The sequence below is a fragment of the Colias philodice genome, chromosome 29, assembly GCF_061535455.1.
Source record: "Colias philodice isolate Cphi_HAF_F1 chromosome 29, ilColPhil1 Martin Lab GWU primary, whole genome shotgun sequence".
Lineage (NCBI taxonomy): Eukaryota > Metazoa > Arthropoda > Insecta > Lepidoptera > Pieridae > Colias > Colias philodice.
The window spans coordinates 2446366-2472063 of record NC_143114.1 but is presented as its reverse complement, the minus strand read 5'-3'; the positions used below and the strand labels follow the sequence as shown (position 1 = coordinate 2472063).

At 36.0% G+C, this 25698-nt stretch overlaps 2 protein-coding genes across 6 annotated transcripts in view; both read left to right on the top strand.

The window, feature by feature from the left end:
* The first annotated feature begins 3987 nt into the window (after positions 1-3987).
* On the top strand, positions 3988-12156 carry eIF2Bbeta (eukaryotic translation initiation factor 2B subunit beta). Its single transcript, XM_089712917.1, has 10 exons — positions 3988-4210; positions 4590-4676; positions 5405-5537; positions 6353-6469; positions 8010-8186; positions 9473-9568; positions 10017-10115; positions 10494-10594; positions 11036-11122; positions 12049-12156. Exons 1-10 carry the CDS (start codon positions 4125-4127, stop codon positions 12119-12121), a joined length of 1056 nt encoding a protein of 351 aa, XP_089569043.1. The 5' UTR covers positions 3988-4124; the 3' UTR covers positions 12122-12156.
* A 1104-nt stretch (positions 12157-13260) lies between these two features.
* LOC149475790 (uncharacterized) overlaps positions 13261-25698 on the top strand; it is a 64381-nt gene continuing 51943 nt past the window's right edge. For all 5 annotated transcript variants that reach the window (XM_089712820.1, XM_089712822.1, XM_089712821.1 and 2 more), the window contains exon 1: positions 13261-14134. In XM_089712820.1, the coding sequence (XP_089568946.1) occupies positions 14040-14134 (95 nt within the window). In that variant the 5' untranslated portion in view covers positions 13261-14039. The remainder of the gene's footprint in view (positions 14135-25698) is intronic.

The window sequence follows — 25698 nt, the reverse complement described above, 5'->3', positions numbered from 1 at the left end:
AAATGCAGATAAAATTATAATTACATACATGGTGACTGTATACGTATGTGAGTGCAATGTGCATGTAGTTCACCCTTTTCATTCTTCGCACAGAAGCACGACGTGACTGTTCACCAGCATCATTGTCGGTATCTGTATCCCAGTCTGATAATTGAGCTAGGACTTCCATATCACTGTCACTATCACTAGAACTCGAGAATATTGCCAAATCCATTACGTTTTACGAATAAAATCTACAGATTCAACCCTAGAATCTGAGGAAAGTCTAAGATCAAGATTAAGGATTGTTTACGCCGATCGATCGAAACGTCAAACGCGAGAGATATGTTATTGACACGCTCAAACTGCCATTTTCGAACAGAGGTCTATCTGTAATCTGTGATCCGTCCTCCCACAGATACATTGGTTTTTGAGATTGCAATTTCGATCCACGGATTGTTTATTGGCACACTTAACTTAAAATCCGGATCACATTTTCGATCGAAAATCTGCAGATATTAGATTGGATTGAATATTAATTTCGGCCGTTAGTATCTCGTTTTGGATCTGATTCCATGTTAGATTCTATGCAGTCCCACAACTCCTCATGTTGTAGATATGTTTGCATTGCAAACCGCCAAGTTGCATAGTTTTCCCGAACGGATAGCTTTTCAATTAATGCCAATTGGTTATTTGTTGCCATTTTGTTTGAATTTATTCACTTTCAACACAAAAGTTTGTAACAAAAGTCACGTTGCCGGTTTGAGGTTAAGTTCACATAAAATGTTTTAATCACTGATTGTACAACGAGATTTCACACTTTCTTTGTTTCTGAGCTATCTGGGCCCATAACCTGATGGGGTTAATGAGTCACAAACACTGATTACTTCATAATTAACTTTATTTCTAAGTAAAAATACTGAGAACACATAGAGGAACACATACAGTCGCTATACGCTATCACACTCTTTGGCTATCACGTCGCTTGACGCTTGTCGCTATAATGTCACCATAGACTATAGAGTAATATAATATATACTCACGAATGTCACAGAGCAGAGAGAGACCATAGATTATACACCGCAATGGAAGGCAGTAGGCACGCAATAGGCTATTTGACAGTATAAAAAATAAATTACTTTTTTGTGTAAAATGTGTGTGTGTTTTTGAAGCGATTTAAATTAATAAATGATATAAATAATAACTTATTTATTTATAAATCGTCGAGAAAAAGCATCATATTTTTTAAAATTACCACGTGACCGAAAACATCCATGATTGGCTGCATCTGCCATGACGTCACAGCTGCGTAAATAACAAGTGATCCCAACGTCTACTCACGTCGTTGCTAAATTTCGCTTTTGGTTTTGTTTCTTGTATAACTTATTTCTTGTGATTCAAGGTGTCTGTAATCAGTTTTGTTCTTTTGTGTTATTTTTGTTTGTCATGGAACCTAATTTCGAAAAAGCAGATAGTAGAAATCTACCTAAAGTGAACGCTATAATGGTTGGCATGTTCTTTAAAAACAACCCAGATTTTTACGCTCCTGAATTGAGAAATGTGAAAACAGCTACGTAAGTTAATATTTCAATCGTCATTCATTACCTTTTTAGTTAAATGTACCTACAAACATGAATCACAATAGCACAATAATTATGAAGTATACATTTTTTAGGTTATGCCCTTTGTTTTTCATTTCAGCCATCCAGTTTATAGGATCAAAATTGACGTGTTTGTATTGATTATTTTCAATATCAATACAAACACGTCTTCATCAATTTAAATATATCATTATCTTACCTCAAGCAGGTAAGTAATGAGACGATTTATACTATGTATTGCAAATAAAATAAACTGCCTACTAGGGATTCAACACCATACTTACATCGAAATGGTCTCCACAAAAAAATATATGTGTTTTAATTGATATATCTAATATCACTTGGATTTCAGCGAGCTAACTGACACTTTCTACGCATTTTTATATCTTTTGGAGCACATATAAATAGTTTGTCAGGGGTTTTAATAGTTGTATTTCTGCATCCAGGAACTACACACCACCTATAAGAACTCATTTTCTGGTTTTTAAACAGATTAACTTAATTATACTATAATTAAAACAAAAACGAACAATAAGTACTAGGAGCAAGTTGATGTTTACGCCGCTGTGACGTCACCATGGTCGCGAGACGCCATGTTCTTCAAAATTGTGTTTTGGCAGCATATTTGAATATCATGTTTTTATTTTCCATTTTCTCAATGAATAACTACAAAAAATTAAGAAACATGTGTTTTGTGTGCTCTATAAACGTATCTTAATAATTTGAGACAGTTTTCAAAACCTTGTCAAATAGCCTATTTAGAATAACACAGATAATAAATAAATTTACTATAACAGATTGAACGCGCTAATTTCAGTAACTCACCCCGTTTTCCAATTACAAAGCATAATGCGACTCAGTGCCGCACAATGCCGAATTATGCTGATGCTTGCGCTAAGTTCAGCAGGTTGCGCTAAGTTCAGTGTTGAAAAAAAAAATATTCATAGAGTTAGCAATAACCTCATGAATGTGTAAATAAAGTGGTATACATAATAATTGGTTGAAAAATATTTACGGTTATTTTAAGTAATTTGGATTTTGATTATTTCATTGACATTTTTTCAATGTTTGTACCTTCATCCATACTTATATTTATTTTTTTAACACAATTTGAATTAACTTTGATTATTTCGAAAAAACTACAATGAAACGAAAACTTTAAAATTTTTTCCAACAATTAATAATTACTAAAGCGTCTTATTCACGGTCCATCTTGACGTACGTCCCGCCAAGGTCATACACGATGCACGACGCAAAACGACAGTGAATAGCGTTGACGTACGTCAATAATTATTATTATTATCTTGCTGGATGTGCACGACCAACTTTTCATCCAGCGAGCACCCCCACCACCGCGAACGTCGTGCAGATGGACAGTGAATAGCTAGTTAAAAATGAGCTCTTGAAATACATAAATTTAGATTTGGAATGTTTGGATTCATATAATTCATTTAAAAATAATGAAAAATTCTTAGTTACTGCAAAAAGTACAAAAAAATACATTTTTAAAAATATTTATTTACTCTTTATTTACCTCCTATAAAATCAGATATACTCTATTTCTTCAAATAAAAGTTGGCAACCCTAGCCCTGCTTGATGCGCGCACGATCGTCAGTAGGATACATCCAGCACCGCGGCCTTGAGCCGACGTACGTCGGGGATGGACCGTGAATAAGACGCTTAACGATAAATCGATTGCACGCATCAATTCACGCGCATTACTTTTTCTAGTGCTCGATTGTGCGATTTGCGAAGCGTTGCTGTAGTTGTAACATTCAACGTTAAGCATTATGCCGCGTAATGCGCTCTAGTGCTGTAATTGGAAAACGGGGTTAAACGGGGTTCTGGTCCGATTTGAAAAATTCTTTCAGTGTTAAATAGCCCATTTATCGAGGAAGAGTATTATAATTTATATCATCACGCTAAGACCGACAGTAGCGGAGCAAAACCGCGGGGCAAAGCTTCTATATTGGATATACTCTCTTCACTAAAATCAAAATTGAATAATAAGCAAATTGAGTGGTAGGTAATCGATGATTATATAGAGTACAAAGATTATTATTAGTAACGTGATATTTCCAATATAATATTTGTTTAAACAATCTTATATATAAAAATGAATCGCAAAATGTGTTGGTAAGCGCATAACTCTAGAACGGCTGAACCGATTTCGATAATTCTTTTTTTTTATATTCCTTGAAGTACGAGGAAGGTTTTTATGTAGAGAAAACGTAAATATGTACCACGGGCGAAGCCGGGGCGGACCGCTAGTAGTTTATAAAAAAGAGTGTAATACGATTTGTTCCACATTTGTTCATAATAATACGCTTCTTCCAATTATTACGCTTATCCGATAATATTGATTGAGTGACATTTTATGGCGATTGACGTCTGCGGTCTGCCAGAGTCCCAGACTGACATTAATTGTCAATCGAACATCAAAATATTATACGTATAGAAAAGGTTATGTTTTGATGTAATTTATCTGAGGAAATACCTCTTTATTGTTACAAAGTTGCAACTGACTAAAATTCTAACTCAAAATGCCACCTTTGGAGGGAAATATCCAAGATCTGGATGAGAAAAGCATAGAAAATATTGTGAAATTCGTATCCGATGTTAGAACTGGGTATGTAACAGGTTTTATTTTTGTAACCTTTCTGTTCTAGACTTGCTTATTCATAAACTAGCTGTTCCCCGCTGTTTCACCTATAGCTGAAGAGTTTGTTTCTTAAAACGCCCTAATATCAGGAACTACTGGTCCGATTTGAAAAATTCTTCCGGTGTTCTATAGATAGCCCATTTATCAATGAAAGGTATAGGCTATATATCATCACGCTAATACTAAAATGAGCGGAGCAATACGGATAAGACCGTGGGGCACAGCTAGTGTAAATATATGCCGGTTAAAAAAACTTGGAGGTAATCTTTGGGATATCAGTTTACTCATACTATCAGACTATCCATACATATTTGATTACTTACTAATAAAAAATACATTTTTACAGAAAATTACAAGGCTCTAACAAGATTGCTGTGGCCACTGTGACACTATTGGAACAAATAATCACAGAGGCGCCAAATACAAGTGCATTGTAAGTTTTCTATGATTTTTTCTTCCTAATTACGAATAATAACTTAGAGCTGTTACATTTTCTTTGACTACAAGGGTGACAGTTATAGTGAGTATAGTACGTAGATGTCATGCAGGCAAAATTAGTAACAAACTGGTTAGTATATCCTGGTGGTTGAAATTTGATCATAAACATAAACAAAAAGTGTACAGTATACATAAGTGTGGCTGTACATGGGCAGCTTGAGCAATTAACGGCTGAGCTACCTACACGGACTGCTCAAGCTGTCTGTCATTGACTGCTGGAACTGTCACTACCAACCGAGCAGTTGACGGCTTGAAGTGGTGGCGACTGCTCGAGCAGTCATGTGTACTGCAGTGAAACTTCTATAGGCGAGTTGAGAGTAAAATTTCAAACTGAGTTTACTCAAACATTTATTTATTCAATTAGACTTCTAGAAGCACATTTGAATTGTAATTACATACTTTTAACATGCATACAGCACACACGGTCTTTTTTTTCACTTGTTGCATGATTTTCCATATATGCGGTGTTTCCAAATGATTACGACTTAAGGGCCTTCAAGAAAAGAGCGTACTCCTACCTTAAAGGCCGGCAACGCACTGACAATGTCCCCGGCATTGCTGGTGCCTATGGGTGACGCAGTACACTTAGCATCAGGTGACGCGTCTGCTCTGTTGCTTTCTCTTATATATATAAAAAAAAATATATTTTTCCCATCATTTCAGTTCGCTAGTGAACGCAGTGCGCGGGACTGGCCGACGTCTGGCCAAAGCGCTGCCGCAAGAATTAATAGCAGCTAACATGGTGCGCCGTGTGTTGCGTGCCATACGCGATGAGCAGAGGGCGTTGGCTAACCAGGTAATGTTAGAATAAAAAAGAAAATTTCTTTATTCCTAGTAAAAAATACATTTATTTTTATTCACATGGAAATTTTAAGCTATTGCATAGCTTCTATCGCGGGCCTTGAGCGCGGGGACCGAATCCAGAAATTGCGTAACGAAAAACCTCACGCTCCCCACTCCGACGGGCACGGAGGTGTGGCTTGAAGGCATAGCATGCAATAGCTTTACCGCGGCAGTCCCCGAGTGACACACGTCTTTTTTCTTTTTTTTTCAATAAAAAGGAAAAGGACTCGGTATTTGGTGAAAACAAAGACCATAAAACTAGTGTTTTTTGTTTGTTAATGAATCTTTACTTTGTTTCTGAATATTTGAAAGTGTTGTTGTAACAAAATGTTTGTTTCACATTGCACATTCACAAATGTGAATTTTATTATTTTTTAAATATCATGATCATCTCTCTTCTAGATGTCTTGTCTATCAAAAAACTATATTCAATACTGTTTTTTACACAATTTAATAGATTACTTACTTAGCTTTTGTTTCATATCTATCTTGCATCTATCTCTATATAGGCCGGGAGATACTGACAAAAAATATTGGGTCATTTGTACTAGTATGTTTGTACTAGTTTTCAGGGTCTTAGTACATAGTACGAGTCAAACTTAATGGCGGCTCGGAACATCGTACGATCCCATTATTTTTGAATCGAACTGTTCCAGTGGCCGGGTCAGATTAATTTTCATATAAGTGACAAGAGTACGGCAGAACAAGGCCGGGTCAGGTAGTATTAAAATAAAGATAATTAATATATGTTGTTACGTTATATTTCAGAGCAGCGAATATTCAGGCGAATCTCTCCAACGCCTTGTGTTGGCGGCGTCTAGTCGACGAGCGACTCTACCGTCGAACCATGATCTAAGGGAGCCTATAAGGGACCATATAGCTGAGGTAAGGGATTTTATCTAATTTATTATGAAATTTTCCCTATGTGAGTATATCACTCTGTACTTTTGGTAATGTAATTTATTTATTAAAATAAGAATGGTATAAAAAAGTTGTTTCAAATGACTGGCACATAATATGCTACTGAAGGAATAATATCTATAATAATATCTTCTCTTATATATAAAAATGAATCGCAAAATGTGTTGGTAAACGCATAACTCGAGAACGGCTGAACCGATTTCGATAATTCTTTTTTTATTATATTCCTTGAAGTACGAGGATGGTTTTTATGTAGAGAAAACGTAAATATGTACCACGGGCGAAGCCGGGGCGGACCGCTAGTCTTATATATAAAAATGAATCGCAAAATGTGTTGGTAAGCGCATAACTCGAGAACGGCTGAACCGATTTCGATAATTCTTTTTTTATTATATTCCTTGAAGTACGAGGATGGTTTTTATATAGAGAAAACGTAAACATATACCACGGGCGAAGCCGGGGCGGACCGCTAGTTATAATATAAAAATGAATCCCAAAATGTGTTGGTAAGCGCATAACTTGAGAACGGCTGAACCGATTTCGATAATTCTTTTTTTATTATATTCCTTGAAGTACGAGGATGGTTCTTATGTAGAGAAAACGTAAATATGTACCACGGGCGAAGCCGGGGCGGACCGCTAGTAATATTATAAAGCTGAAGAGATTGTTTGTTTGTTTGAACGCGATCACAGGATCTACTGGTCCGATTTGAATTCTTTCGGTGTTAGATAGCCCATTTATCGAGGAAAACTATAGGCTAAATATCATCGCGCTAAGACCAACAGGAGCGGAGCACTGCGGATAAAACCGTTTGGTACAACTAGTTTTAATAACTCAGGCCCCGGAATCACACACAATAGAAAATCTATTGTGTCGTGGACCGATCGGGCCGTTCGGGGCTCAATGGGTTAAATAATAATAAATAAATATTATAGGACATTATTACACAAATCGACCTAGTCCCACAGTAATCTCAATTAAGGCTTGTGTTGTGAGTACTAGGCGACGATAAATATAATATTTAATAAATACATATATAGATAATAACACCCAGACCCAAGAACAAATAATTGAGTTCATCACACAAATATTTGCCCTGACCGGGGATCGAACCCGGGACCGTCGGCTTAGTAGGCAGTTACTTTACCACTGCGCCAACCGCGTCTTCAGGTATTGTGTGTAATATATTGTGTTAAATATAAAAGTATTGTGTGCAATAATATACGACTATTTCGAAGCTACAAACATCAATCCTACATTGTTCTTCTGAATTGTATTTTTTTTTTGACGTGACAGCGTCTTATAATTCGATAGAGCCGGCTGCACGCACGAAAAACATGACTCATGCGGCGTTACCTCGCTCTGAGGCGTTCCGTGTAGGCTTGAAGTGCGAGCGAGAGCGCGGAACGAGCGACAAAGAAGCACAATTGGACGTTGTCACGTTCAATTATCGTCAGTAAACCGACTTTACAGACAACCAAATTTTTTTTTCATTATTATACAGCTTCTAGCGGAACTAGAGTCAAGCACATCATCGATATGCGGTCAAGCGAAAGAACACATACACGCAGATGAAGTGATTCTAACATATGGCGCTAGTGTATTAGTGGAGAAATTTATAAAATCTTCGGGGACAAATAAAGTGAAGCTCGTCGTGGTTGAGGGTCCGCAGGTTGCTGAGGTATGTGTGGATAAACAAACAAAATTAATAAATACTGAATTGAATTCTTACTAATATTGTAAATGCGAAAGTGTGTTTGTTTGTCTCTCTGTCACATCGCAATGTGAGGCTAGAGAGTGATGCTGGCTTTTTAAGGAGTCAAGAAAGTAAAGCCTGTCATAAAAGAATAATGGAACTTCTTTACAGTGGATTCAGTTTGATTGAGTTTTGAATTTATCCATTTCAAATACATAATATAAATAAAATATTTTCATCAAACAAAGAGTAACAAACATACATCCTCACAAACTTTCGCATGTAAAATATTACAGCTTGGCCACGGACACCGGCGGCGCGACCGACGGCGCGACCGGCGGCGCGGCAATTCGCGCGGCGCGGTAAGCACGCCACGGGCAAATGCGTTCGCCGCCGCGACCAGTGTAGACGAGGAGACGAGATAGCTTTATCAAAGTTAGCTCGACGTTGTTTGGAGAGTAGCAGCTTTTTTGCTCAAGATTTAATGTTTGGAAGATATAGTGGAGTACACGAATTAAATAGAAATCGTGTTACAGACGGAGAATTCCACCAAAAATATGAAAAATATAGGCATGATGAAAAATTATGTTGCGGGTGGCTAGACTTCCAAATAGCTGGTCTAGCTAGAATTTCTGCAATAAAAGCTTCCGTCTCCATTTTCGCGAAAAAAAAACAAACTATTTTAAATTAAGTTCGCTCCGGGAGTAGTCGCCGCGTCTGCCGCTCGACTCCGTGGCCTGCGCCGTAATAACTCATACATTTGTTTCGATCGCTAGTCGTGCCGCGCGATTCGCTCGGGGAAATTCGCCGGTCGTCTCGCTGGTCGCCGCTGCGCGTGGCATGCCCAGTACATTTCCATACATTTGATTCATTCGCAAGACGCGCCGCCAGTCGCGCCGCGCGAATTTTCGCTATAGCGAATTGTCCGTGGCCAGCACGTTAGTAGGATGGGATAGTAGGATTAGTAGGATAGGATGTTTTTGATCAAATAATATAATGCTTTCTATCCCCTCTTAAGATAATCCATACTAATATTATAAATGCGAAAGTAACTCTGTCTGTCTGTCTGTTACTCAATCACGCCTTAACTACTGAACCAATTTGCATGAAATTTGGTATAGAGATATTTTGATACCCGAGAAAGGACATAGGATAGGTTTTATCCCGGAAATCCCACGGGAACGGGTTTTTCTTTGAAAACGCGGGCGAAGCCGCGGGCGGAAAGTAGTGTTTTATATAGGAATTAAGATAAAACAATATATATTTGACAGGCGGCAGCAATGGCGGCCCGTCTCAGTGCGTTCGGTGTCAATGTGACGTATGTCAATGGCGCTGCTGTTGGCGCGCTGATGCCGAGAGTTAATAAGGTTTGTGTTTTTTTTTTGTTTTTTAGGGTTCTAAACCCCAAAGGGAAAAAACAGAACCCGTAAGGATTACTTCGTTGTCCGTCAGTCTATTTGTCTGTCAAGATCCTTTTTTTAAAGGAACTGTCAAGCTAATTTCTACAATATGTACTTTTTAAAACTGTTCATGCAATTATTATTAAAAAGTGGCGCTAGTAATAGTGTAACTTTTTAGGAACCTATTTTTAATACATGTAGGTCCATCAAGTAGTTGATATTAATATATTATAATATATACACTAACAATAAAAAATTAAATACATTTCATATTTTATTGTTTATTAAAGACCTCAAAATAAGCTATGTTTCTTCCATTTACAATATCACAAAATTCTTCATAGATTTTTAGATATTTGTCAAATACAAAATACCCTTAGACTTTGTTGATGTGTGTATATTACCTTCTTTTCAGGTGGTAGTGGGGGTTAGAGCAGCCCTCGCGGGGGGTGCGGTTTTGGGGGAGGGGGGATTGTTAGCAGTTACTACGGCTGCAAGGCATTATAGTGTGCCGGTGAGATTTTATATTTATTATAGTTTCTGAAATAAGAAAGAAATTTTATTGTGTTACAAAAAATATATAAATATAAATATGCGAAAGTTTGTGAGGATGGATGTATATGTATGTATGTTTGTTACGCAAATACTACTGAAACGATTTAATGAAATTTAGCACACATAACTTGGATTTACTCATAGGATAGGTTTTATCCCGCAAATTCCACGGGAACGGGAACTTCCATCATTTTTTAAAGAATAAAAGGAAAAACTAAAAAATGCTGTTATTTATATATCTAATTTTTTTTGACTAGCTGTTTAACTAATTGGCTACAGATTTATGAAAAAAAAATTAACAAATAAATGTATTTCAGATTTAAATGTTTATTAACAGGTGGTGGTACTATCGCCGCTATACAAGATGTCACCACTTTACTCGTGTAACCACACGCACTTTAACGAATTGGCTCCACCCTACACTGCACTACCGTATATGTGAGTATTTATACTAAATTATAAAGCTGAAGAGTTTGTTTGTTTGAACGCGCCAATCCCGGGAACTACTGGTCCGATTTGAAAAATTCTTTCGGTGTTAGATAGCCTATTTGTCGAGGAAGGCTATTGGGCCAAGCGGGTGAAACAGCGAAGCGCAGCTAGTTTTTGAAGTGAAAACTTCTTTAGCGGCGTTGAGCACTTTTTCTGTAATGGGTATAAAATCTTAAACTCGTGTCAGGACACGTGACCTGATCGAAAAAGCGTAAGACGGATACCATTCCAAAATATCAAACATGCTCAACGTTAATAATCAAGTTTTCACTTCTGCCGGCACTCCCGGAGTGCAACCCGTCTTTTTTTATATTAGTTTTTAATTTAGGACTACTAAATTCTTTACTACTGATATTTTATTATAGATTTTTATTATTTATTTTTACACAGGAGTGGAGAGAGTGCAGTGACGCAGGTGTTCGCGCCGATGTATGATTTTGTGCCGCACGACCATGTCACATTGTTTGTTACCAATTTGTGAGTACTATTTTAATTTCTAGTATTTATCCTACGAATATTATAAATGCGAAAGTTTGTGAGGATGTGTGTGTGTTTGTTACTCTTTCACGCAAATACTACTGAACAGATTACAATGGAATTTGGCACACATATAGGGGGGAAATCCCTCGGGAACGGGAACTATGCGGTTTTTACTTTGACTACGCGGGCGAAGCCGCGGGCGGAAGGAAGGGGTAATATAAATTGTAAATGTATATAAATTGTTGTTCCTTGAGATATCATTAACTTCGTTATCAGAATTAAAAATACTGTGAACCATTTAACTTATTTTAAATTGATATTTTATAAGAAAAACTAGATTGATTACTTGAGCAAAACCAAGTATTTTTTTATACATACCTTTGTATTTATTTTTTCGGTTCGTCTGGCAGAAATCGCTTACAGCGACAAGACCGCCCTGTGTAGTATGAATATGTAATGTAGTTGTATTGCTCTTGTTTTTTTATACTGTATTTAGTGTGCAATAAATAATTTTTCGTTAATTTTTATTCTGTGTACATAAGTTACATCACTGCTAAGTATCATCAAATGTACTTCAGTGGTTTTAGCGTGAAAGAGTTACACAAATCTATATCAAAAATCTGTACACAATCAAACTTTCGTGCTTCACTACATAGTATACAACAAAGTCGCTTTTTCTGTCCCTATGTATGCTTAAATCTTTAAAACTACGAAACTGATTTTGATGCGGTTTTTTGTAATAGATAGAGTGATTCAAGAGGAAGGTTTTAGTATATAATTTATTAGGTTTTAGACAAAGTGGGCGAAGCCGCGGGCGGAAAGCTAGTATAATATTAAAGTAGTATTGTTGTTAAATATTTATGTTCTTATGTGAGATTGTTTCTTTTCACAGACAAACTTATGATTTTATTTTTATTTTTCAGAGGAGGCAGTTCTCCATCTTATATTTATCGTCTCCTGTCAGAGTTGTACGATCCAAATGATTATCAAATTTAAATGGAAACCTTGTAAATAAAATATATTATTGGAAATTTGTTGTTTTATTTTACAATTCCTAGACCTTTTAGAATAATCTAATACCTATGAAGTAAATTAACTTAGTGCTTTTGCAGAAAGAAAGTCTATACTAATATTACATTTTGGTTGCTTGTTTGTTTGAACGCGCTAATATCAAGAACCACTGGTCCGATTTGAAAAATTATTTCGGAGTTTGATAGCCCATTTATCGAGGAAGGCTATAGGCTATATACATATATTATATCACGCTAAGACCAACAGAAGCGGAGCCATGCGGGTGAAACCGCGGAGCATAGCTAGTAAAAATAATTGCTAAAGTTGTTCTATAACTAGACCCTAATCAAAAAATACCTTAATAGATTTCGACATTACGTAAATGGGAGGCAAGTAGGAAATCTTGATTATTTGATTACTAAACGTCATACATTAAGAAAAACGCCATCTAGTGAGCATTTACCTAAAGTTTTTACATGCCATGTATCATAGATGGCACTACTGATCTAAACATAAACCATTAATTCAATTAAAGATTTTATTATTTCTCTTTCGGGGATCTTGAGCTCTATATGATATCTTTTAAAAATTTGTTTAATCACTCTTTGTCTTGCAATCTGTTCTAAAACGAGAATTTATGTTTATGAAATTACATATTATACTAGCCAAAATAGGTATATTATATCAAGGTTATCAACATTTTGTTATATTACCGATCTGTGAGATTCGAATCGATATATTTGTTATTAGTAATGCATGATATATTTTCTAAACAAATAGAGCATTGATACGTGAAATTTAAATTATCCCGGAATATTGGGAGACTGGCTTTGTCCTAAAATGTATTTCTTTTTCACTCAGACGCTATGAGTTAAAATGAGACGGATGCCTACGTCATTCGTTTTGTATCTAACTTCACTTTACTATTCGTGCGTCATGTTGACTACATTTTAATAACAATGGGTGGGACTTTGCGTCCTGACATTGCTGCAGCGCTTTAACGTTAGACTAGCTGGACCACTCGTATTGTGTACAAAATTTCTAAAGCTCTAAAGCGCTTTGTTGTCTCATGAATACGAGTTGTGTAAAGTTATTTTTTATAGCTTACGTATTGTGCAGTCGAACAGGGCGCAGCGCAGCTCCTTTTATCTTAATTTTTTTAGTTTCTCCCTAGAATCACATACTTTAAGTGCAAATATTGTACATTTAAGCAATATACTGAGTGTGTATAGTGAATATATAAAGTAATTAGTGTTTCATCGTACTTGTTACGAGATAGAGTTTATCGTGTGATTCATGGTAATAATGTGAACAGTGACGAAGTCTGAAGTGCGCGATAACACGCCTCCGTTGTTCTCAATCACCTTAAGCCCGTATAATGACTTGTGTTAAATTTATGCAATCGCATCTGTGGCTAATATAAAATCGATATTTCGCTAGACTTATCATAGACGTTACAGACTAGCCTTCGCAGAATCTCACTCGTCACGTTTTATTAGCGACATCACAATTGTTCGTTGAAATAGTAACAATTGCATCACTTGAATAAATAAATAGTCGTCATTATTTAATTTGAATACGTTTGGCGGTCGTATTTGTATTCAGTGCGCGATTATCGCGCCAGAGGTCGCCCCTCGTATCCGTGAAGTTGCCGAGCTTGCTTGCCTTCGGCCCTTCGCCGTTCGCCATTCAGTCCGCGCGATCTTCGTGTCGTTGCAGTCGTCTCAAAACAAATAGCTAGGGCTCCAGTGGAGTCCTATAATTAAAATTTTTCGAGTTTACATAGTAACTGTGTTGCAGTGCAGTGGTTTTGTGATTTTTTGTGTTTTTTGATTATTGGATAGCGGGCGTGTGAGCCCGCAAGTACGGCGCAGATCAATACGTGTAGCATGGCGCATTCAGAATGAGCCAAGGGGGCTCACGACGGCCCTACTCGCGCGGGGGCCCGCGCTGGCACCCTCGCTATAAGGATTATTGGGACTACGAACAAAATTACAGGTACAAAAATTTTCTCTACCCGCTTCTCAAGCTACGAAAGTTACGCATATTTTCTTGATTACGCGACGTGACGTTTACTGGTTTTTTATTAATTCATTATGTATTATGCTATTTTGTTCTCCGTCGTGTTTAAAATAGCGTAGCTATTATATTTACACGTGGTCGTTTTTTATTTTTAATTAGTTGTCGTGTTGATAAAGTTAGTTTGTGTACATGTGTATATTATTTACATTCTATGTACTTGGAGATAGATATCAATAACATTACATTAGTTATATGTATTAGTTTTTAAATCTGTATTAGGTCATAATCTACTAAATCGTCCATCTGGTCTGTTAAAACATTTGAAATGGTTATATAAATAGAAAATCCCCTATACAGAGGTACTTTAGTATGTGTTGCAGCAGATGTTTTATTTACAGCCCTTTCTATTTACTGCTGGCATCTGCCCTCATTGTATAGCATATCAGAACCTTATTTATACTCTATAGTATGCACAAATGGTAGATTTCTATTAATTTATGTTACAAGGAATGAGGTATATTATGTGCATTTTAAAACACTGTCATTACAATTAACTGTCTAGGTCTATACAGGGTGTCCCACTATTGGTATACTAAGCGCGAAGGAACTTGTAGTTTTGCATACACTGATCACGTAAAAAATACTGTAAAAAAAAATTAGGTCCAAAATTTTTTGCTAAATTTTTCCTGAAAATCCATGTTTTCTTCTCTAGCTTCGCGTAGCCGGCATATACCGCTTCTCTAATATGAGCATTTTATCTATGAAAACATAATCTTAAACGATAGCTCACGTGCTGGTGGCAAAGTTGGGCGGCTCGCTTGTTATGGGTGTACACATAGAGTTTTAAGAATTCATATATTTGAAAAAAAAATGCGTCTGGAATTTTTTAATTATTTTTTATGTACTCAGCGTATGCAAAACTATAACCTCCTTTGAGTTTAGTATACCAACAGTGGGACACCCTGTATACATTCATTAAGTATAGAAGTATTCATGGGAAATAATACAGTCAGCCCACAGCTGTCAATAGATTACTTATAAGTTATAAAGTCCTTATATATTTTGCTTTTATATTGATTTTTAAAGTTGTAGTTCTACTATCTTTTTAAACACAACACACTTATTAATCCGTCAGTCCTCGGATCACAGACACAATAGAAAATCTATTGTGTCTCGGCCCGATCGGGCCGCTCGGTGGTCAATGGGTTAATATTTATAAGTCTTGATTACAATACATTTATTAGGGCTAAAATAAATGCTTCTTTCAGAAATATCTTTAAATGTTTTCTGACTCTTTACTTAGAGAAGGTGGGAGGGTTCTTTGATACTGTCAGTTAAGCTAAACATATTAAAATTGTGTGCGTAAGTTTTTTAACCGTAAGATATAGGCAATACACATGAACGGTAGGAAATGTACTGAAATTTTTATTAAAATAGTTACACCACTCTTTAAAAGTGAAGTCCCATGTCCCCAAGTGGGGTAAGGGGCAGATGTATTATACATCTGTTTCACTGATCGATTTTCCTTAGGGACGAGTAGGTGATCAGCCTTCTGTGTCCTACCAGACCAAGCTTTTTTTTTTTTCTTCGTCTCCACCGGGAATCGAACCATGGACCCCTCGGTGGTACGTGTCAACCACTGTACCAAGGAGGCAGTCAACACCACTCTTTATATGAACAGAATTACTTGCCAAGTGGCTTTTAAAGAAAGTCAGTGACATAACATTGTACCTAACTAGGTTCATGAGTTATGTAATAAATATAACATTTAGATAAAACCTGCAACGCTAGAAATCTTAATTATTGAAATGTCTAGTGAAATCTGAAATTTCACCTCATTAGTATGCATTTTGTTGACGATCTAGGATGTTATCACATATTAGGAGTTTAATTAATACTGCGAAAAATCTTATCTATACTAATATAATGAAGGTGAGTTTGTTTACTTGAAGTTTGAACATCCTGATCTCAGGAAGCACAGGTCTATCATCTCATTTTTTTAAATATAGGTTCTAGAGGAAATAAATATAAGAAAAATTAAAGCAGTATGTAGTTTTGTAATCAATTACATATTATAATGTAATCAATGTAATCGGATTGTGTAAATTCAACTCACACTATGGAATCCACAAGGGTATATAATGTAAAATTATGCAACCCATGTGCTATAATAGTTACAAAACATTGTTGTATTTTAAGTAAGTTTGTTTGAGTGTTGATTGTTTTATGTATTACTAGCTTTCCGCCTGCGGCTTCGCCCGCGTTTTCGAATAAAACAGTTATAGATAGTTCCCGTTCCCGTTGGATTTCCGGAATGAAACCTATCCTACGTGTTATCCAAGTTACTCTCTATATGTGTGCAAAATTTCATTGTTATCGGTTCAGTAGTATTTGCGTGAAAGAATTATGAGTTGGAACATACGTACACATACATCCATCCTCACAAACTTTCGCATTTATAATATTAGTAAAATTAGTAAAAATAACTAATATAGGTATTAGGTACTGTCGAAAAGAAATGTATTCATGAGAAGGTGGGAGCAACCACTGTTTAACTAAATAGGTATACAGAATGTACCATATCATACATAATATAATCTACAAAATCGTCCACATCACCCAGCCTGGGACAGCATAAGGAGCGGTGACTGGCAAATGAGAAGAAAAAAATCACACAGCTCACATCCGCGTAGTATATATTTAGGGCGGCGGGCCGTTGAACCCGAAGGTCGGACTACCTGCGCGGGCGCACGGCTGTCGACGTTGATTTTTTTTTTCACCCACAAGGACCGGTAAGGTGTAGCAATTGAGTATAGGCTTTCGCATGGTTCGAATGAGGCGAGTGTAAAATTACGTATGTATGTGCGTGTGTTTGTAATTGGGTTCAGCGCCATCTAGTTGGCAGTTTGGAGAAGTTTTAAATGGGAAATTATGGCGCTATTTAATTTACCAATTTTGCTCACACGTTATTGAAGGTAAAAGGGGAAAAATATGTGAATAGAAAGAATCTTTTAGAAATAACTGAACCGATTTTATAAAAGATATCTGTGTAGATAGATTTTAGCCAAGAATAACATAGTTTGAACGAAATTTTGAATGCTGTTACGTTTAGACAACCCGAGCGCACCCATTGGCTATAGCATATATTATACATAGTGATATATTGTCACATCACACGACCATGCAGAGATAATACGTTTGCGGCTACGCCCAGCGACCAAGAAAAATGTGTTTCCAAACCCATCCACCCTCAATGTGTTTCCATATGGCTATGTTTACATGGTTTACAGACACGTTTGGCTTTTATCAGCCCCCGAAACACGTATAGAGATAAACACACACACAAGCACACACACATTAATAGACCAATGCTTTGAAGAAAAAGCACACACATATTCCGCCTTTTGAATAGACCAATGCTATGTTATCGAGATTTTTGAAGTGATGTTTCCCTTGAGGTATGTGGTATGAGGGAGATTTATTGGGAAGGTTCCCCATTTTGGGGTATAACTATAAGGGAAATTCAACGAATAGTTGGTAATTAGGCCTTCCTGGTAAGGACATGCTCAATCGAGAATTTTATTATATACCTGACACTTTTAGCAGAGCTTAAACTCATGATAGATCCAGGAAACAATATTTGCGTAAGTAAAAAAACATTCGTAACGTATAAATGTTTGGTTGCAAAATCGCTGAACAATAGGGAAATAACTGATTTTACATTTAGTACTGTGTACTGTGATTTTACACTTAAATTTAACCTAGTCCTTTTTAAAGCAATATCGTATAAGCCATACCCATATAAAAGATCTTATCTGCCTTGACGTTTTCATGATTTGAATGACCTAACTACTACATAGTTATAGATACACATCAAAGCTTGAACAAGGACACAGGCTACATTTTATCGTGCAAACAATAGTTTGACAAGGGTGAAATAGCTGTATGAGGGTACCAGCGATAACGCGACACGCGAGCGAAGCCGCCGGCGGTATACTAGTATGCTATATAAGTATCGGTAATGCAGTTTCTACAGAACTGCATATAGTTGTGTAGTTAAAAATTGATTGGTTTTGGTTGAAGATTTATGGCAGATGGTGCATAGCTAGAACCACTATAAAGTATAGTGCTTTGAAAATAGATTTAGGTATCACAAAAATGTCCGTTGTTCATAAACATGAGGTTTATTTTTAAGAGTATATAATTATGTGTCTATCAAGTAGATCTCTTTCGCACGCGATGCTCTGTAGCCTAAATGGATTGACGAATCTTAGCTTGAGAGGTGTCGTTAGATTAGTCTTCATTGTGAGTTGAATAATATCATTTTGGTGAGCAATTTGATCTCACACGCATGATTTCATTCCTTCAATAATTATTATATACTAGCTTACCGCCCGCGGCTTCGCCCGCTTTGTCTAAAACCCTAATCTATACTAATATTATAAAGAGGAAAAGTTTGTAAGTATGTATGTAAGTATGTATGTATGTATGTATGGTTTTCACGCATAAACTACTGGACCGATTTCAAAAATTCTTTCACCATTAGAAAGCTGCATCTTTACTGAGCAACATAGGCTATATTGCATTTTCAAAAAAATTAGAGATCCTTACCAAAAATGCAATAATGTAACCCAAGGTGTAAAAAAATCCTCAATAAAACTTCTGTCATCGCGTGCGCTGCGGAATCTATTGAAGATAGAACAAAAAAATGTTCTACGATATTATAGAATGAATCAATATCTACAAGAAAGTCCGCGATACCATATGTCCATCTTCAGTAGTTAAGTTACTACAACAACTTTTTTACGTTTTCAAAGTAAATAGAAGTGCCGACAGTAATCAAACCATGTTATCCATACACATATATTAATCCTTATCCCATTAAATGATGTTTTACTATAGACTGTTTCAATACCAGCAAAATACTTTTTAAATGAAAAGAATTGGATATTCCATTCAAAAGATATAACGAATTTTTTAAAGTGTCAATCTACAGAAAATAGTAGGTATACTGTTCGAGCAGGCCGTAGTGCGGGGGTCACGGAGGAATTCTACCAATATGCGTCTTGACGGAACACAGTGGGGTTTTGGTCGGTAGGAATCCGACATAACCCACGGCCCCTCCCCCGGAGGCCGTGGGTATCTATGAAAGATTTCCCCACTAAAACAAAAAAAAAGGCCGTAGTGCGGGACGGGGTAAAGGTGATTTTCATGTGATTAAAAATTAAACCTATAGTCCGACCTATAGTAGACTTTTCACTGTAACGATATCGCTATCTATGCGGGTGAAACCGCAGGGCATTGCTAGTAAATTATATACTAAAACCTTCCTCTTGAATCACTCGTTCTATTAAAAAAACCGCATCAAAATCCGTTGCGTAGTTTTAAAGATTTAAGCATACATAGGGACATAGGGACAGAGAAAGCGACTTTGTTTTATACTATGTAGTGATTAATATAGCATAACACACACAAATCGTTTGGTCATTTACGACACTCATTCACATAAAATTTGCAAGAGAGCATTGGTCATGTGATCAGACGTCATGAAAATATTACACAATTCTAATAAAATATAACATCGTCACTTTATTTTAATATCCTATGCGATTCTAATACAATACGTCGGGTGTGAATTTTTCTACAAGCGGCTATAAATATTATTCTTATTCTTTTCTGTATCGCTTTGTGTTTTCAATGAAACGTTCGCAATTTGTCCGTTTGTAAGTATAGGTTTGAATATAAAAAATACAAGGTGGGCAGGTCTTGGCGAACAATCAAACAGAACTCTTTGCAGGTATAAAATTATTACTGTTTTGTGAGACGCAAGAATTGGCAACTCTAGTGAGAAATAAAATATTTGACGTGGTATTTGGTACAGGTATTTGCAATCGCTCTGAAATGCAGTTGTTTTCATAGGAATTTTTATTTTGGAATTTAAGTCTTGGACACGACAAGAGCAAATCTGATTGATTTGTCTCAACTGCACATAATTGAGTATCTAGTAAAATATTTGAAAAAAAAAACACCCGAAAGAAAAGAATATCGAAGATTGGCCAGGCAGTAGTTTTACATACCTATAAGTAACCGACCCCTAGTTCAATTATTGAAGGTGGAAGTACACTGACCTCCGCGTTTACGCACCGTGGATTTGCCAAGGGCTGGTACACCATATGCACACACCCTTACGTGCGTGACATTCGTGGACACCAGGTGTGAGGTGCGGGTGCGATCCTGCGACCCGTTTGTCGTCAAGTCAATGTATTGTGGTTTGTTGAACTTGAGCCTAATGATATGCTATGCTACATATTATAGGGGACAGATTGTCAGGATCTTTGGATAATTAAATGAACCTCTTCTAGGCTATGGTTAATTCGGTGTGGTTACAAAAGTGACTGTAGCAGCAGGGTCTCGATTGGTCGTCACGGTGCACAGTATTTTTTTGACCCTTCTTTTGCGACAGCCTAATTTTATTGAATGAATGTATGGATATATACATGACAAACGCAAGAGTAAAACTCCCATGAAGCTCACTATCATACTTTTCGAAAAAATTCAATCTGAATAAAAAGTACCGGTATTTTATATAATTCAATTTTAATTTTTTATTAATTTTTCTACCATTATAACACATTTTTTTGCATTGCGAGCGTCAAGGCTAGCCATAGGGCCAATTTTCGATCCATTCGGGGAAGAGCTGTGACTTCGCAATTTCGAGATAATCGCATAAATAACAAAATTTCATTTCTTTTTTTGTGACTGAACTTTTAAGAATAGGCAAATTATTTTTACTTCAAAACATAGTTATATGTATGGACTACTTCCACAAAAAAAACCGATCGCGAAAAGAGCGGGATTCGCGAGATATTAATTTCTGAAAAAGTACCGGTTCTTTAACGAATTTTTTGTATAAAATCCACAATATAAATTGAACTTATATAGAGTTGCGTTTCTCAGATGACGGAATACTACAGAAAATTTGATGAGACATATTGTTAGTAAATTGAAGTGTCTATAACAAAATATAAAAAATAAAAAAGTTATAAAAAAAATTGAGTTAAAATTAAACAAAATTTCTTTATGCAGTAAAATTACATCATTTACAAATTAATCTTAATTATTTTTTTATTGATGTTATTTAGCGTTTATCGCGACATAAGGTGTTATAATAAAAATGTTTTTGCTTTAAAAGACTTTCAATAAATTCTCTATTTGTTTGGTCGGATGACATTTAATTAGATAAATAAAAATAAATAGTTCAAATTTTTTTTATTCAACTCATCCATCAATTGAAATTGCTTTCTCTAGGCACTAGATATCAAGATTACGACTATTTATTTCAACTTATTAGTTGACATTATCGGGGTGTGTGGAGTTTTCGCAATCCAGACTAGAGGGCGCTTTTGCGCGCTGAATCGCGCTATTGAAATGTTTTGTTAGTTACATATAAGATGTAAGCTGATTTCCATGAGTTGGGTTAATTGGTTTGGAGAAATAAGTAAAAAAAAGTAAAGTTGGTAGTTTGAAAAGTAAGGTTGGTTGAATTAGCGTTTTATCCGCTTTAAACGAAAAATCGGTTGGTTTTATCGGTCCAACCGTTTCAGTTGGTTGGTTGTGGGTCAAAACCCTAATTAAATCTTCTATTTCGTTTTGTAAAGCCATTTATTGGTTGTTGATTTTTGACTTTTCTTTTTTACTTTGTTTTTTAATTTCTTTAATCCAATTATTTTATTTGATTAAATACTTTCACTGCCATTCATACAGTTTTGTATACGTAAAGGCTATGGATAACGCTGTAGCTGGAACCTCTTATCCTTCGGAGGTGGCCTCATACAGGCTAGATGTAGAAACAGGCTGCCATACACTAACTCGATATGATATATACATATATCTGGATCAAGAGAGTAAAAAACTCCATGGTCGCTATGGAAAACCGTTTGACTTATCCAAATCGGAAAGGAATATTTTTGTAAAATCGATTTTTGCAACTATATTAAATACACCCCTTTCAGAACCACAGGAGAAAAATTTTAACATTGCTATAAACCGTTTTATCAACAAAGTTGAGAAAAGATATAACGATAGCAACAGAATTTTGTCACAATTTCGAAAAAAAAATAACGCTTGGTTGAATAAGCCTTTTATAAATGATCTTCCTCAAGATGTCATTTCGAAACCTTCTGAGGTTGTGAATGTACCACCTGCCGTCTTGGATGTATCGCCTATGGTTTTGGACGTGCCATCTGAGGTAGCCGATGAACACCCAATAGTTCCCGATCCTCATCGCTTGGTCTTGCGTGAAATTGCCTGTTGTAATAAAGATGAAGAATATGCAAAACTTCATAAACGAACGCAACTTAGAAAACAAAAATCACTAGAATTATTGATTCAGAATGAACCATCAGCAAAACTGATTTCATCATTTACTAAAGTCATTAAATCTCATGACAACAAAAAACTAAGCAAAAAAAGTGCCCATGACTTAGAAGCTGTGATAAAGATATGTTTGGAGTCTGCAAATAAATCAACTGAAGTGTTGGCAAAAATAAATCAGTACAGTAATCCATACTCTCCAGAAGAAGCGCTTGGTATACTTATTGACCGAAAATATAGTGTCGAAACATATAAATTTTTACAACAAGATTTAAATAAAAGAGGTTTTAAAGCTTTTCCACCGTACAGACTTGTAGCAAAAGCAAAACTGGAGTGTTACCCAGAGGATGGAGTCTTGGCAAATGAAGTTGAAGCTTCTGTTTCGCTACAAGGTCTGCTTGCACACACATTTAAAAGAATTGTAAGTCTCTGTAATGATGTCATTAATGCGTATTGCGAACGAATGGATTTGGACGAATTGTCTTGTAAATTTGAAGGCTCTTGGGGCTTTGACGGCAGCACAGGCCAATCATTATATAAGCAGAAGGCACCCCAAGATCCTTTGTATGATGAAAATACTATATTTGCCACAACCTTCGTACCATTAAAGGTCATGGAAACGTGCAGCAGTCAAATTCTCTGGGTAAATCCAACACCTCAATCATATCGCTCTTGCAGGCCTCTACATATTCAATATAGAAAAGAGTCAAAGTCTCTTATTCTCAGAGAAAAACAGTACGTTGAACAACAATTAAAAAATTTGTCCCCTATCGCAGCAGCCACATCAAAAGGCTTCATAGTAAAAACTATTTGTAATCTTACATTAAGTATAATAGATGGCAAGGTGTACAATATCATCAACAATACCTTTTCTCAACTAAGGTGTCCAATTTGCGGGTTGACAGCAACTAAATTCAATGACCTGGATTTGGCGTTCTCTACACAAATTAATAAAGAAGCTATAAAAAATGGTCTGAGCCCTCTTCATGCATTTATAAGATTTCTAGAGTTCTTACTCCACTTGGGATACAAAAATGACCCCCGAGTAAGACAGTGGCGAGTCTCAAAGTTGTCACCTGCGGGCATAATTACTGAAGACCGAAAAAAAACAATTCAGGCGCAAATACGGGATCGTCTGGGTATACTAGTAGATGTTGTACGTCCGAACTCTGGAACAACTAATGACGGAAATACTGCTCGAAGAGTTTTCGCTAATGAGGAAAGTCGCGGCATATTTGCAGACATATTAGGAATAAGTAGATGGCTTGTAGATGACATACACGTAATTTTAGTGGCAATTAACTGCGGTCTACCGGTAGACTCAACGAAGTTCGGAATTTTTTGCAGAAATTTAGCCAAAAAATATGTAGCTAATTACAACTGGCACCCCATGACGACGACAATGCACAAAATCCTTATTCACGGCCAAGAAATTATAGAAAACTCGGTACTGCCCGTAGGTGTTTTATCCGAACAAGCTGGAGAGTCCAGAAATAAATATTGGCGATATGACCGCGAACATCACAGCCGAAAAGACGACAGAAAACACACAATGGAAGACTTATTTCATAGGGCATTGGAATCGTCCGATCCAGTTATATCGAATACACGTTTGAGTATGCGCCAAAACAGTATGAAAAAATTGCCTTTGCCCTCTGCTGTTATCGAAATGTTGAAACCATTTCAATTTAATGAAGAAGAAGATGAACACAACGAAGAAGAATCATATTGTACTGAAATTGAAGACAGTTCACTCATTCTAACAAATGAAAATGACGTATTTTTAGTTTAGACATTTTCACATTTCATTTCACTCCCTTAGCTACATATTTTTTCCTGCCAAATCCAAGGTCAAGTTTATTTTAATAATTTTACAAACAAGGAAACTTACAAATTTATGTAATCCTCTTCATAGTATAATGTGGTATAAGTATATAAATAAAGAAAAGAAATAGTAATTGGGGTACCTACTTACCTTTATATGAAAGTATGAAATAAAAATATTGATAAAGTGTGATTTAGGATTTTATACAAAAAAATCGTTAAAGAACCGGTACTTTTTCAGAAATTAATATCTCGCGAATCCCGCTCTTTTCGCGATCGGTTTTTTTTGTGGAAGTAGTCCATACATATAACTATGTTTTGAAGTAAAAATAATTTGCCTATTCTTAAAAGTTCAGTCACAAAAAAAGAAATGAAATTTTGTTATTTATGCGATTATCTCGAAATTGCGAAGTCACAGCTCTTCCCCGAATGGATCGAAAATTGGCCCTATGGCTAGCCTTGACGCTCGCAATGCAAAAAAATGTGTTATAATGGTAGAAAAATTAATAAAAAATTAAAATTGAATTATATAAAATACCGGTACTTTTTATTCAGATTGAATTTTTTCGAAAAGTATGATAGTGAGCTTCATGGGAGTTTTACTCTTGCGTTTGTCATGTATATATCCATACATTCATTCAATAAAATTAGGCTGTCGCAAAAGAAGGGTCAAAAAAATACTGTGCGGTGCTATGTATGTACCCAGAATTCTGCCAAGATTTTTGTAAATCGATCGTAATATTGTTTTCTTGTTTGTGTAATCACTGTATTTACGTAAATATCACGTTAAGTGGAGAGAATTTGTATCCTGCAAGTGTTAAGAGAATTTGTAACTTTCCATAGCAAAATCTGTATGCTTTTAAATCCTAAAGGGACTTTCTACATCTATCCAACTGTACCTACAAGGAGCTTTGTGATTTCCGGCGTCTTTGTTTGCGCCGTTCAAATGAAAGGGACAAAAAGTACAGCACTGAAAGGTGCTACTAAAATTATTCTCTAGAAAAAACTCACCTCTGTTTCGCTCTAGCATTGTTTTTCCTTACCGTTTATAATCCTTGAATTTTTCGCGAATAAAGCGACAAATAGTTAGTATTTACTTGAGTGTCGTGGCTTTTAAAAAGCGCATTTGAATAATAATGTATAGATACTGACGCAAAAGAATTCATTTTGCGATTTGCATACCGTAAAAATGGAAGTAGCCTAAACTTAACTCAGCAACAACAAATAAACATCAGCATACTGCACTGGAATGTCCCGTCAAAATCTGTCCAACCGTTTCGGAGATAGGCCTGAATAAACAAACGGAATTTTTAAAGGGGTGGCAGAACTTTAATACCATTTAT

What these genes read in the sequence shown, in the direction of transcription:
- eIF2Bbeta (XM_089712917.1), top strand. Translation starts at nt 4,125, where the DNA reads ATGCCACCTTTGGAGGGAAATATCCAAGATCTGGATGAGAAAAGCATA. An exon ending in GTATCCGATGTTAGAACTGG is followed by an intron (nt 4,211 to 4,589) that starts GTATGTAACAGG and finishes ACATTTTTACAG; the next exon opens with AAAATTACAAGGCTCTAACA. An exon ending in AGAGGGCGTTGGCTAACCAG is followed by an intron (nt 5,538 to 6,352) that starts GTAATGTTAGAA and finishes GTTATATTTCAG; the next exon opens with AGCAGCGAATATTCAGGCGA.